General features: G+C 45.1%; 1 protein-coding gene and 1 long non-coding RNA gene across 3 annotated transcripts; one reads left to right on the top strand and one right to left on the bottom strand.

Annotated features, from left to right (window-relative positions):
• Positions 1-3,760: 3,760 nt before the first annotated feature.
• On the bottom strand, positions 3,761-4,161 carry LOC112193792. Its single transcript, XR_005809946.1, has 2 exons — positions 4,061-4,161; positions 3,761-3,954 (listed from the first exon to the last, which is right to left on the bottom strand). It is a non-coding gene; the product is annotated as an uncharacterized LOC112193792 (long non-coding RNA).
• Positions 4,162-4,974: 813 nt separating this feature from the next.
• On the top strand, positions 4,975-6,953 carry LOC112193802 (40S ribosomal protein S15a-1-like). Of its 2 annotated transcripts, XM_024334048.2 has the most exons (4): positions 4,975-5,077; positions 5,225-5,413; positions 5,683-5,730; positions 6,760-6,953. In XM_024334048.2, the coding sequence occupies exons 2-4, from the start codon at positions 5,368-5,370 to the stop codon at positions 6,894-6,896; spliced, it is 231 nt and encodes a 76-aa protein (XP_024189816.1). In that variant the 5' UTR covers positions 4,975-5,077; positions 5,225-5,367; the 3' UTR covers positions 6,897-6,953. The 2 variants fall into 2 exon arrangements, 1 of the variants encoding a protein (XP_024189816.1); XR_002934038.2 differs by lacking the exons at positions 4,975-5,077; positions 5,225-5,413; positions 5,683-5,730 and adding an exon at positions 5,737-6,049.
• The last annotated feature ends 6,035 nt before the right edge of the window (positions 6,954-12,988 follow it).

Below are 12,988 nucleotides of genomic sequence, written 5' to 3'. Positions count from 1 at the left end.
ACTTAAGCGAGCTTTGCTCCACCGACATCTCTCTACTTACCTGGTCACATTTACATTGGAATTACCGAAAGAAGTTAGGCGACTACCATTGTTTTGCATTAACTAGTTTATTGGATTAGATTTTCTTTGGTTAAGAGAAACAATGATGTAATTCCGTTTGGCTTATTAATAAAAGTTGAGTTCTTTTCTTTATGACTCCTTTTTAATTACGAGCTTTTCTTTTAGGAATGGATGAACTTCAAAGTCTTGCGGATAGTGCGACTACGCACACCATAGGCAATTATTCTTAGAGATGTTGCCTACATATTCATCTGTGACTACGATGGCTGGGCCATCAAGTTTAGTTCAAGCACATGGAATGGCCCAATTCCTTTTGCCCAATGGCACCTTGATTAAAGTCACTGAAGCTCTCTATGCTCCTAAGGCAAATCGAACCTTATCAAGCTTTAAAGATATTAGAGCTAACGGATTCCATGTGGAAATGCATAATGAGAACGGAATAGAATTCCTTTGCATTACCTCTAATGATTGCGGACGGAAGCTCATCTTAGAGAAGCTTATGTGTCAATCTAGTGGACTTTATGTCACTGCAATTCGACCAATTGAATCCAATAATGTCATAAGAGAAGATCTCTTGGATTCAGACACATATTGGCTTTGGCATGACTGACTAGGACATCTTGGTCGTGATATGATGCTCCGTATGCTTAAGACTTCACACGGGCATCCCTTTTTCAGAGTGAGAAGAAGCAAGAATCAAAAATTGATTCCAGGACAAGACCACCAAAATTGCAGCTTTTGGCGCTGCTGCCGTCTTGGGTCGCCGAAAGGCCGCCCCTGTCCCTAGTGATGACGCCATAAATGGCGCCAACCATGCGCATGACGCCATGGTTGCTCCTCCTGATGGCCATGACGCCACACAAACCAATTTCCATGGCTCTAACGTCATAATGGGAGATGTAGTCACACACATTACTTCTAATAGCGCTACAGACGCTCAGGCCCAACCAAAATCCTCATTGGTTACTTCTTAGGCCCCTTGCTCATTTTGCAAAGCCTGTTCCTTCAGGAAATTAGGACCGAGACCGTCCTATGCAAAGGATCCAAAAATACTCATTCCTTTCTTACAGAGAATCCAAGGAGATATCTGTGGACCAATCGAACCATCATGTGGACCTTTTAAATACTTTATGGTATTGGTTGATGCATCGACATGCTAGTCACATGTCGCGCTATTGTCCACTCGAAATGCTACTTATTCTAAACTCCTCGCCCAGATTATCCATCTACAGGCTCACTACCCTGACCATCCTATTAAGTCGATTCGACTTGATAATGCTGGGGAGTTTACATCGAAAACGTTCAATGACTATTGCATATCACTAGGGATTGATGTAGAGCATCCAGTTCCCCATGTTCATACCCAAAATGGTCTCGCAAAAGCCGCTATTAAACAACTGCAAATGATAGCGCGGACATTGGTTATGCGCACCCATCTCCCTATTTCTGCTTGGGGATATGCAATATTGCATGCAGCGACACTCATTCGTCTACGACCCACTGCAACCCAATCCTACTCTGCGTTTTAGCTAGTGACTGGATACGAGCCTGATATCTCGCATTTACGCATTTTTGGGTGTGCCATCTATGTGCCTATTACGCCGCCACAGCGTACTAAGATGGGTCCACAACGACGAATGGGCATCTATGTTGGCTTTGAATCTCCAACTATTGTCCACTATCTTGAACCCTTGACAGGCGATCTCTTTACAGCTAGATTTGCGGATTGTCACTTTGATGAGACAGTCTTCCCATCGTTAGGGGGAGATAAGAACACGATGTTCAACAGGAACAACAGGAATTGTCGTGGTCTGTCCCCATTATCTCTCATCTCAATCCCCGTACCGTACAGTCCGAACTTGAAGTGCGAAGAATAATCGAGCTCCAGAATGTAGCAGACACTCTGCCTGATGCGTTTTCTGATGTTGCCAAAGTGACGAGATCACACATACCTGCTGCAAACATGCCTACAAGGATCGATGTCCCAAATACTGGACATCACGCCACTCCTGTAACATCAGGGGATGGCGCCATTGCCCAACATGGCAATGATGTGGCATCTATGGTCGCAGGTCCCGCAAGGAAACGTGGTAGACCAATTGGTTCGAAGGATACTCGCCCTAGAAAGAAAGCGAATGAGGCACAGATAAATCCTTTGATCATCGATACTCAAAATCTGTCCCACGAGAATGTTCCGGATTACGGTTATGTCCAAGAGACATCTTTGGGGGACGCCTCAATGTCAGAACCTATCCATGAGAACGTAGAGATCTCTGTAAATTACACTAGTGTACATGGGACGTGGGAAAGAAGCTCCATCATCATTGATGATGTATTCGCGTATTCAGTGGCGCGTGAGATTATTGAGACCGATGACATCAAACCATGCTCCGTTGATGAATGCCAACGTAGAGCTGATTGGCCAAAATGGAAAGATGCGATCCAGGCAGAACTTGATTCTCTAGCGAAAAGAAAGGTATTTGGCAAAATTGTACCAATACCGCCAAACACCAAACCAGTTGGTCACAAATGGGTATTCGTTAGAAAGCGTAATGAGAAAAACGAGATTGTAAGATATAAAGCTCGCCTTGTGGCGCAAGGCTTCTCACAACGCCCTGGAATCAACTACGAGGAGACCTATTCTCCCGTAATGGACGTCATTACGTTCCGCTACCTTGTCAGTTTGGTAGTTTCTGAAAAACTGAATATGCAGCATATGGATGTGGTTACTGCGTATCTATATGGGGATCTAGATACGGAAATATACATGAAGATTCCAGATGGAATTCAGTTACCCAAATCAAGTGGCTCTAGACCACGGAGCGCGTTTGCGATTAGATTGAAATGCTCACTATAAGGATTGAAACAATCCGGACGGATGTGGTATAACCGTCTAAGTGACTACTTGATTGGGAAGGCATATGTCAACAATGAACTATGCCCATGTGTGTTCATAAAAAGGACAAGTTCCGGATTTGCAATAGTAGCAGTTTATGTTGATGCATAATTAGCACCCGTAAAGAGTTAAGGGAAACCACTGAACACTTGAAATCCGAGTTTGAGATGAAAGATCTTGGGAAAACACGGTTTTTCCTCTGTTTAGAACTCGAGCACCATAGAGATAGTATCCTGATTCATCAATCAGCTTATACCCAAAAGATGCTTAGGCGTTTCAACACTGATAAGATTAAGCCTTCAAGCACCCTAATGGTTGTCCGTAGTCTTGATCCAAAGAAGGATCCATTCCGTCCAAAAGATGACGACGAAGAAGTGCTAGAGGCAGAAGTGCCATATCTAAGTGCAATAGGCGCATTGTTGTACTTAGCACAATACACAAGACCGGATATCTCATTCGCAGTGAACTTGTTAGCTAGATATAGTTCTGCGCCAACACGACGCCATTCACTACAAAAAAAATTCAATTGGCCACGGCGCAAAGCCGTGGCCAAAAGCCAAATTGCCGTCTCCAATGACCAACGGCGACGACTAGGCGACGGCAATGTCGCCGATGTCGTTGGTGGCGTCGCCATTACTATTGGCGACGGCAATTTAGCCGTCGCATGAACTTTGACGACGGTATTTACGCCGTCGCAAATAGCAATGGCGACGCCACCAACGCTGTCACAAAATGCATATCATTGATTTAAAAAAAACCTAGCATGCAATTTTGCATACCAGATTTTTATTTTTGGAGCAAAAGAAGCCAAATAATAAATTTTATATAAAATGCACCAAAACATGAATACCAGATTCAAATACATATATAGCTGATAACCCTGTTTGATCAATTGAACAACACTTGTCATCAACCAGAGAACAAAAGAAAATAGGGAATGCTTTCTAAGTACTTGGCCCAACACAGTACAACACCTTCTCTAATATTAGTGATGATTTCTGCACATTTCCATGAGAGATATTATTGATCGGTGCTGAAGATTGACAACAACGATTTTCTCCAGTTCTTCCACAACATGGTCAAGTTCCTGCCAACGTGCTTTACCAATGGTTGTAGCTGTCAAATCACTACCATCTCTACCCAGCGTGGTCACTGCACATGATCTCCACCCCTGCAACCAGAAAAATTAAGGGTGGCGTTAACAACTAGACCCTTTTTAGGAAGAAAATACATGTAAAATTTGGTCGGTTTCAGAAAGACCTTGATCAACTAGACCCTTTATATATGTCTGATATCCAGAAGAAACTGTCAAGCAAAGTAATATTCTGCCATACCATTTGGTGGAGAAAGTATGTCAAGCAAGTAATATTCTGCCACACCAAAGGCCAAGATATGTAGTCAATGTAACAAAGTATGTTGCCATACCATTTGCCTGCACCTGCAAAATTCACAGGTTATATTAGAACAGGAAACTTCGAATATACAAGTGCAACTATAGTACTAAAATATAGCAGTCTAGTCAAACAAAGGAGAGCTCAAAACAAAAATTAGTCTCCTTGATTTTCCTGCACCAACAAATAGCTAAACTGCTCAAGCTTCCAATAAAACACCAACTTCAATACACAGCTCCACTAGATTAAATAGAACGCAATAGAATGATGGGTTAACTAAATCCATTACAATGAGCTTCCACCTTCAGTTTCGATGTGGACAAGAGAAGTAACCAAACATTGTAAGATGATCAAATATTGCATATTCAACCATTGTAAGATGATCAGATCATGTATAAATAAAATAAACTAAACATTAGACTATTGTTTCAGGGGAAGATTTCATTGCTGTGATAAGACATAAACACTAGGCTAGCTTTTATTTACTTTATTTATTCACAAAGCATGTGTACTATTCCAGAAGTATATTTAATACATACCAAGCTGAACCAAAACCATAGAAGTGAGACAGGGAGCCAAGATAACTAGCACTCTATAAAAAGTATCACTACAACAATATCGGGTTTTAGTGACCAAATTGATAGTGAACACATGACATTAGGTCACTAATGGTATAGAATTAATGACCAACGAGGACAACAGGTCACTAAAGAGATGGACGCGAAATATGGTCAGTCTCCCGCTTATTCGTTATCTTTTACTGACCAATTATTTATCTATTAGTGTCCAATTTGTTTTAGGACACTAAACGTTCATTCATTTTCTCAATTTAGTGACCAATTCTGTGAGCGGGAATTATCCTCTTTTTTTTATTCAGTGAGCGGGATAATTGGGCGCGGTTTCTCAAAGCTTGAAGCGGGATATTGATTTCTTTCATTTTTTATTTTTATAAAATCTGGTCACGTCTTTTGTTCTCCTTCAAAAACTGAATGCACCATCTAGTCTATCTTCCTCTTTCAGATGGCTTCTTGTTCTTGCGACTCATCTTCGTCAGTCATTCGTGAAGGTAGAGTTGAAGTATTAGATTGAATTTGTTCATTCCTATCCAAATTAATGATTGATTTTGTTCCTTCCTCTTCCACATGGCCAAACTTATTTTCGTTTTAGGGTTTGGGTAAGGGGCTTTTAATCAATCAACTTATTATGATTTTAAGGTGTTGGAAATTAGAGATTATAATTCGGATTGGGGTGTTTGAATTTCTAGTTCTTGTCTATTTTAATTTTAATTTTTTTTGTTTTTTTTGTTTTTGTTTTTGAACTTCACTGCATTTGCAGGGATACAGGGGAGCCTTGCTATTAAAACTGTGGAACTTCAGGATTCAGGTTCGTTCTGCAATCTTGGATTACCTATTCATATTCAGAGTTAATTATTAATTACTCTTTGCACTTTTTCAATCTTTAATGGCGTTGGTTTTGATCTTATACTCTATTCGTCAGTTTTCTTGTTCTAAATTTGTTCCTTGTTTTGGTATTTCATCATATTAATCTTACATTTTGTGGTTATATTATTATAAGTGGATGATTCCGTTTGTTGTTGGTTTTGAGTTTGGGTTTGTATGCTGCATATTCACAATTCAAACAAACAGAGGTGAAATTTTCGGAGAATCGGAGGCGCCTCTGATTAGCTTGCTCATCTCTTTCGGTCAATATTCATTTTCTTCATCAATAACTGAAATTGTTTTGATCTGTATCCATTTTAAGATCTTATCGTTTCATGTATGCGCCTTGTGATTTCAATTAGTGATTTTTTTTTTTAGGCGTAGCTGGATTCTCTGTTTGGTTTCTTCAAAAATTTATGGAAAATATGAACCAAAGATTTGATCTTTAGCATGTAGATCTATTGGGTAATTGCTTTTATTATATTGGTGTGGATATTTGGTGTTTAGGGTCTGTGTTTGTATTGTGCTTGTTCTTGTAGTCCTTGGTGGAATTCCAGGGCATTACGGTGAAATGTAAATATTTGGTTTATTATTGTAGGATGAAATTGTTTTGGAACTGGGTTAAAAAAGATTTAAACTTTTGAACTAGCTAGAATTCGGTGCGGCCTTGTTACAATGGTGAACAGAGCTTCGGTAGTCATTTTGATCTTTTATGTGTTTAGTAGATAGAAATGGGGAAATTTAACATGGGTGTTGGTGGTTGCTGTAAAAAGTTAGTTGGACTGGCGGGTTGTTATGTGAATATGGATGAAGTTAGGAACTTGGCATGTGCTTTTATGGTTTTGGGTGCTATTGAGTAGGAGCATATTGAGAGAATGAGAGCAGAGGTTTTATGTGTGTTTCTGTTTGTTTGATTTTTTTTCATTCCTGATTTGTGAACTGAAGTCCTGGATATTTTTGTTTTCTTATGCAGCAGCGACAATGGTGAGAGTTAGTGTGCTGAATGATGCTCTCAAGAGCATGTACAATGCAGAGAAACGAGGTAAGTGTCAGGTGATGTACATACCTCCAATAATATGGAGTATTTACTACATCACCAAGCATAAGTAACACCTACTTTGGGACATCCACAAGACATGGCAAAGCCCAACCGAGACATGCATCGTGTAGCCCTATGTTCGGGCTACGCGGCGGTATTCGGAAGTCGCAAATCCGCCACCGGGAAGCCACCTTTCCGCCCTTGCCAAGATGCCCCCATAACATAGCTTTCTACATGTTAAATAGACTAGAATAGTAACTTTGCTTGTCCCACATCGAAGAACAAGTAAATGAGAAGCATTCCTTCATCTATAAAAGGAATGCCTCCTCCCACAACTCAACAGATTCATTACATCTCTTGTAATCTTATTAGGCCGCAAGGCTTGACACACTAGTATAGCTTTCAAGTGGACGTAGTCTCCCGCTCATGCGGAGGCGAACCACTATACTTCGCTTGTGTCGTTCTCTCTCTCTCTCTATCTCTTACTTATCGTTAATTAGATCCCCAACGGATCCAAGCATTAACATTGGCGCCGTCTGTGGGAAGCCAACACAAAGGCTTCGTCACCTACCACGAACTTTGACCCGAAAATGTCGAGTCGACGCTCATTCAACATCAAAAGGGGTCCGGTCAACGCCCGGCGGGTCCGGTCAACGCCCGGCGGGTCCGGTCAACGCCCGGCGGGGTCGGTCAACGCCCAGCGGGTCCGGTCAACGCCCGGCGGGGTCGGTCAACGCCCAACATGGCTGGTCAACGCCCGGCGGAGTCGGTCAACGCCCATCAGGGGCCGGTCAACGTCTGGTCAACGCTGAGGGAGGAAAAAGTCAACGCTGGCTGAAAAAAAAAAAAAAAAAAAAAAAAAAAATTCTGGTACAAATTTGCTCTAGACACCCAGAAAAACTCTCTGGGCACCCAGAACCATTTTCAAAGTCTTCAGCGCTAGCTTTTCCCGCCAAACTTCCATCTCCTTGTCGCACCCACTACCTGCAACTGCTCCGCCAGGCTTCGCATGCACGCTGGCGCTTCATAGCTCGCAGCCCACTCCCCAACGCTCCGCTAGCACCTCTGTTAGCTGCTGCAGACTACCCGGCTCTCTTCCGCCCAACCCGCCGGCAAAGCTTCTTCCGCTGCACAGCGCTCCGCTCCGCTGAGTTCCAAAGCTCCGCCACACTTTGACCATCCGCCGAACTCTTCAGCCACCGCCGGACTCTTCGGTCTTCGCCGGACTCTTGAGCACCAGCGGAAAAACCTCCGCCCACCAAGACAATCTCCGCTTGGCAACCTCCGACCAAGCTCCTCCGCCGAACTTCTCCTTTGAGTTTCACCGCCAGGCCTGGCAGCTCTGCCAAGTCCGACAACAGCTTCCGCCAGGAAATCCTCCGCTGACCCGAGCTTCCTCCGCTAAGCACCATCAGCGGCACTTTCCTCCGCTAATCCCCGTCAGCGGCAACTCTCCCGCTAGGCTCGATGGCTTCTTGTGCTCATTCTCGTTCACTCATCATCATCGACCTCGATGTCTGCAGTTCCAGAATGTGCAGCGGCCACCCAGCGGCACCAGCCACCTCCGCTGAACCTTGCCTCCGCTGGGCTGCACACCTCCGCCGAGCTTCGGGCCTCCTTCGAGCTCTACGTCCCCGCTGACCTCCAGGTCTGGACACCCAGAGATCCACTGTGGACACCCACTCTTCAATCATCATCGGCGGCAACAATCATCGCCAAGTTTCTTCCGCTCAACTCCGGCAACAATCAGCGGCAACCTCAAAGCTTCCTCCGCTGAGTTTTTCCGTTAAACAAAACCTCCGCCAAGAACCCATGATCTTCAAGCACCGCCGGCCAAATGCTCCGCTCCGCTGAGCATCACCGCCGGCCAGGCCTCCGCAAAACTGCAGCTCCACTAGGCAAAGCTCTGAGAACCGCCAGAACGTTGTCTGCTGCATACCAAAATCTCCTCACCTAAACGTTGATCAACGCCTGGAGCTGGAAAACTGGAAAGTCTTCTTTCTGCAAAGCTGCAAAACAGATGAGTTTTCTCTCGGTTCTGCAAAGCTAAAGCATATAAACATATATATGCATACTATATTCGTCCAAGGCATATATAATATTATATATATGTTTGATATATGCTACACGTGGCACTTGACCGACAATACCCAAATAACGCAGCCACATAATTGATATGCACATGCTCCTTGAAAAATCTAGGCGGTGTACCTACGACATGCATGATGCCTCTGGGCAAAGCATGCTTGGTTTTCATTCATAGGCTCCCATACTTGTAATAATATAATATCATGTCCCAACTGCTATTGACACATACAAATAGCACTCAGCTTACCTTTTTAAATATTATATCCCAATTAATATATGCATGCCTACATACACGTACCTTCTATATATGTACAAGCATATTGATTGACCATGCATGCTCTCAATCAACTCTACCATAGTAGAACTAACTTATCAACATGTTCGAATGTGTCAAGGCATTGAAATTACGCTTCTGCACATGCATCCTTCCTAATTTATGAGCTACCAGTTAGATGGTCACACGTTTAACAAATATGTGCTATGATACCCATGCTCTTATCTAAGCTCGGTATGCCATGATCACACGGTAGATCAATTTTCATCTTTCTACCTCACCTAAATTCAAACATAATGCAAACTTGCATCTGTACATGCTCATGAAATTCAGGTCTTTCATGTCAAGTAGTACCATACATATTTATGATGCAACATGATTCAAACATGCGTACAAGATTATATGTTAATCATCTACACTTCATCTTGTATTAGGGAAGCATAATCACCGATCACCCCTCTAATTAGCAAAATCATTATCCTTCTACTATGGTGCTTCGCCGATGCAATGGAGCGTCATGCTCGGACAACTCCGCTAGCCTCCAAATCAGCATAAGATAAGTAACTATATCTTATCTTTTACGCTCTTACAATTAGAGCTACTACCATGCTACTACCATGCCAATACCATGCTTTTACTACTTCTAAGCATGCCTACAATATATCACACTTGATATGCTTTTACATGCTTCCATAAACTTTTAAGCATGCCTACAACATTTCGTAGATTTGGCAACACTTTCTAGGTCTCACATGCTAGATATACCATGCTTCGTATACCGATCTCAAACGATCTCTAAGCAAGTTTACAATAATACAATGTTATTAGCATCCACATTACAAGTACATGCTATACACATATGCCATGCTTCTATTTTAAATTGCAAAATTAAATAAGTATGGGACACTCAAACAAAATTTTATTACTTGCTCTATGTGTTTATCATTTTTCATTCAACCGCCAAGCGGTAAGGCAACGCCTCATCATGACAATGACCGCTACGCGGCATTGCAGTCAAGTTTCTCTTTCGAGAAAACAGCTAGGGACTAGTTAACACAGCCCACGGCAGCCATTGATCCGGCAGTTAACCCCGACGCTTGGGTATCTAAGATTGGGCTCGCTACCCAACACCCTCTGCTCCGCGCAGCTCCCCTCATCAAACAATTTTCCGACCATACGGAGGTCTATAGCCAGGAGTGGGGGACTCCCTGGCGGGCCTAGCAGGGGCCCACCCGAAAGGGCAAAAGCGTTCGCTCCAACCAATTCTAGATGGACGACGCACTCGCACTAATTATGCTTGATATACGGCACGAAGCTACGCTTTGGTATCAACCCGCGAGCACACCCTCCTTGACTGGGGACTTCGGGGACTTATACATACAGCCCAGCATAATTAGCAACGGCAACGCTCATGCCTCAGGGCATCACCATCGAGCTACCCGTTAGTGCCTCAGCGGCACCGCCGAGCTTCCGCTCGTGCCTCAGCGGCACCGCCGGGCTTTCGGGCTCATGCTTCAGCGGCACCGCCGAGCTTCCGCTCATGCCTTCCCGGCACCCCGAGCTTCCGCTCATGCCTTCCCGGCACCCCGAGCTTCCGCTCATGCCTTCCCGGCAACCCTTGAGCTTCCGCTCACGAGCTTCCGCTCATGCCTTCCCGGCAACCCTTGAGCTTCCGCTCACGAGCTTTCCGCTCATGCCTTCCCGGCACCCCGAGCTTCCGCTCATGCCTTCCCGGCACCCCGAGCTTCCGCTCATGCCTTCCCGGCAACCCTTGAGCTTCCGCTCACGAGCTTCCGCTCATGCCTTCCCGGCAACCCTTGAGCTTCCGCTCACGAGCTTTCCGCTCATGCCTTCCCGGCACCCCGAGCTTCCGCTCATGCCTTCCCGGCAACCCTTGAGCTTCCGCTCACGAGCTTTCCGCTCATGCCTTCCCGGCACCCCGAGCTTCCGCTCATGCCTTCCCGGCACCCCGAGCTTCCGCTCATGCCTTCCCGGCAACCCTTGAGCTTCCGCTCACGAGCTTCCGCTCATGCCTTCCCGGCAACCCTTGAGCTTCCGCTCACGAGCTTTCCGCTCATGCCTTCCCGGCACCCTTGAGCTTCCGCTCACGAGCTTTCCGCTCATGCCTTCCCGGCACCCTTGAGCTTCCGCTCACGAGCTTTCCGCTCATGCCTTCCCGGCACCCACGAGCTTCCGCTCATGCCTTCCCGGCAACCCCCGAGCTTCCCGCTCATGCCTTCCCGGCAACCCTGACTTTTCCGCTCATGCCTTCCCGGCACCCCGAGCTTCCGCTCATGCCTTCCCGGCACCCCGAGCTTCCGCTCATGCCTTCCCGGCAACCCTTGAGCTTCCGCTCACGAGCTTTCCGCTCATGCCTTCCCGGTACCCTTGAGCTTCCGCTCACGAGCTTTCCGCTCATGCCTTCCCGGCACCCTTGAGCTTCCGCTCACGAGCTTTCCGCTCATGCCTTCTCGGCACCCACTAGCTTCCGCTCACGAGCTTCCGCTCATGCCTTCCCGGCAACCCCCGAGCTTCCCGCTCATGCCTTCCCGGCAACCCTGACTTTTCCGCTCATGCCTGCCCGGCAATCCTCGAGCTTTACACTCATGTCTACTCGACACACAACACGTTAATGGAACATTGAATTCTTCTACCATCTGTCGCCCGTGACAAATTGAATTCTTTTCGCGTTCCATTAACACGAGCGACAACCAAAACAAACTTAAGCGTTCACGTATTCATCATTCACGAATTACAAACGTTTACCTTCGCAGCGCTCATACAACTTACATTTATCATATGCTCACACGACCATACGCGCTCTCGAGTTTGTACGTCATATTTGATCGTACTCGACGCCATTCGCATGTATACATCAACATGTATCACGCACCCCATACGTTCATATATGCCAACGCATATCATTGCAACTCACATTTGTTGCCCAATGCAACGAGCATTCTACATATGCCTGTTTTTTGTCTTTGTTGTGCAGGTTGACGAGTCCCTTCTTGCTTACGGAGTTCGGGGACTTGTGGGCTCCGTACCGCCCGGTTACTTATGCTTGATGACTTCATGATTTGAACTCCCCAACCAAGAAGCTACTCTTACTCGGGGACTTCGGGGACTTGTACATACCTCCAATAATATGGAGTATTTACTACATCACCAAGCATAAGTAACACCTACTTTGGGACATCCACAAGACATGGCAAAGCCCAACCGAGACATGCATCGTGTAGCCCTATGTTCGGGCTACGCGGCGGTATCCGGAAGTCGCAAATCCGCCACCGGGAAGCCACCTTTCCGCCCTTGCCAAGATGCCCCCATAACATAGCTTTCTACATGTTAAATAGACTAGAATAGTAACTTTGCTTGTCCCACATCGAAGAACAAGTAAATGAGAAGCATTCCTTCATCTATAAAAGGAATGCCTCCTCCCACAACTCAACAGATTCATTACATCTCTTGTAATCTTGTTAGGCCGCAAGGCTTGACACACTAGTATAGCTTTCAAGTGGACGTAGTCTCCCGCTCATGCGGAGGCGAACCACTATACTTCGCTTGTGTCGTTCTCTCTCTCTCTCTATCTCTTACTTATCGTTAATTAGATCCCCAACGGATCCAAGCATTAACAGGTGATGATCAGGCCGTCATCCAAAGTGATCATCAAGTTTCTTATTGTCATGCAAAAGCATGGTAAGTATCCATTACTTAAGCATAATTCATTACTTCTGTTTTTGTTAGTCCGTTTTTATGAATGTATGGATATTTATGTTTATGGTTTTCTTCTTTAGGATA

Source organism: Rosa chinensis, chromosome 1 (genome assembly GCF_002994745.2).
Source record: "Rosa chinensis cultivar Old Blush chromosome 1, RchiOBHm-V2, whole genome shotgun sequence".
NCBI classification, from domain to species: domain Eukaryota; kingdom Viridiplantae; phylum Streptophyta; class Magnoliopsida; order Rosales; family Rosaceae; genus Rosa; species Rosa chinensis.
This window is presented reverse-complemented; position numbering and strand designations above follow the sequence as displayed.

What these genes read in the sequence shown, in the direction of transcription:
- LOC112193802 (XM_024334048.2), top strand. Translation starts at nt 5,368, where the DNA reads ATGGCTTCTTGTTCTTGCGACTCATCTTCGTCAGTCATTCGTGAAG. An exon ending in TTCGTCAGTCATTCGTGAAG is followed by an intron (nt 5,414 to 5,682) that starts GTAGAGTTGAAG and finishes CTGCATTTGCAG; the next exon opens with GGATACAGGGGAGCCTTGCT. An exon ending in TGTGGAACTTCAGGATTCAG is followed by an intron (nt 5,731 to 6,759) that starts GTTCGTTCTGCA and finishes TTTCTTATGCAG; the next exon opens with CAGCGACAATGGTGAGAGTT.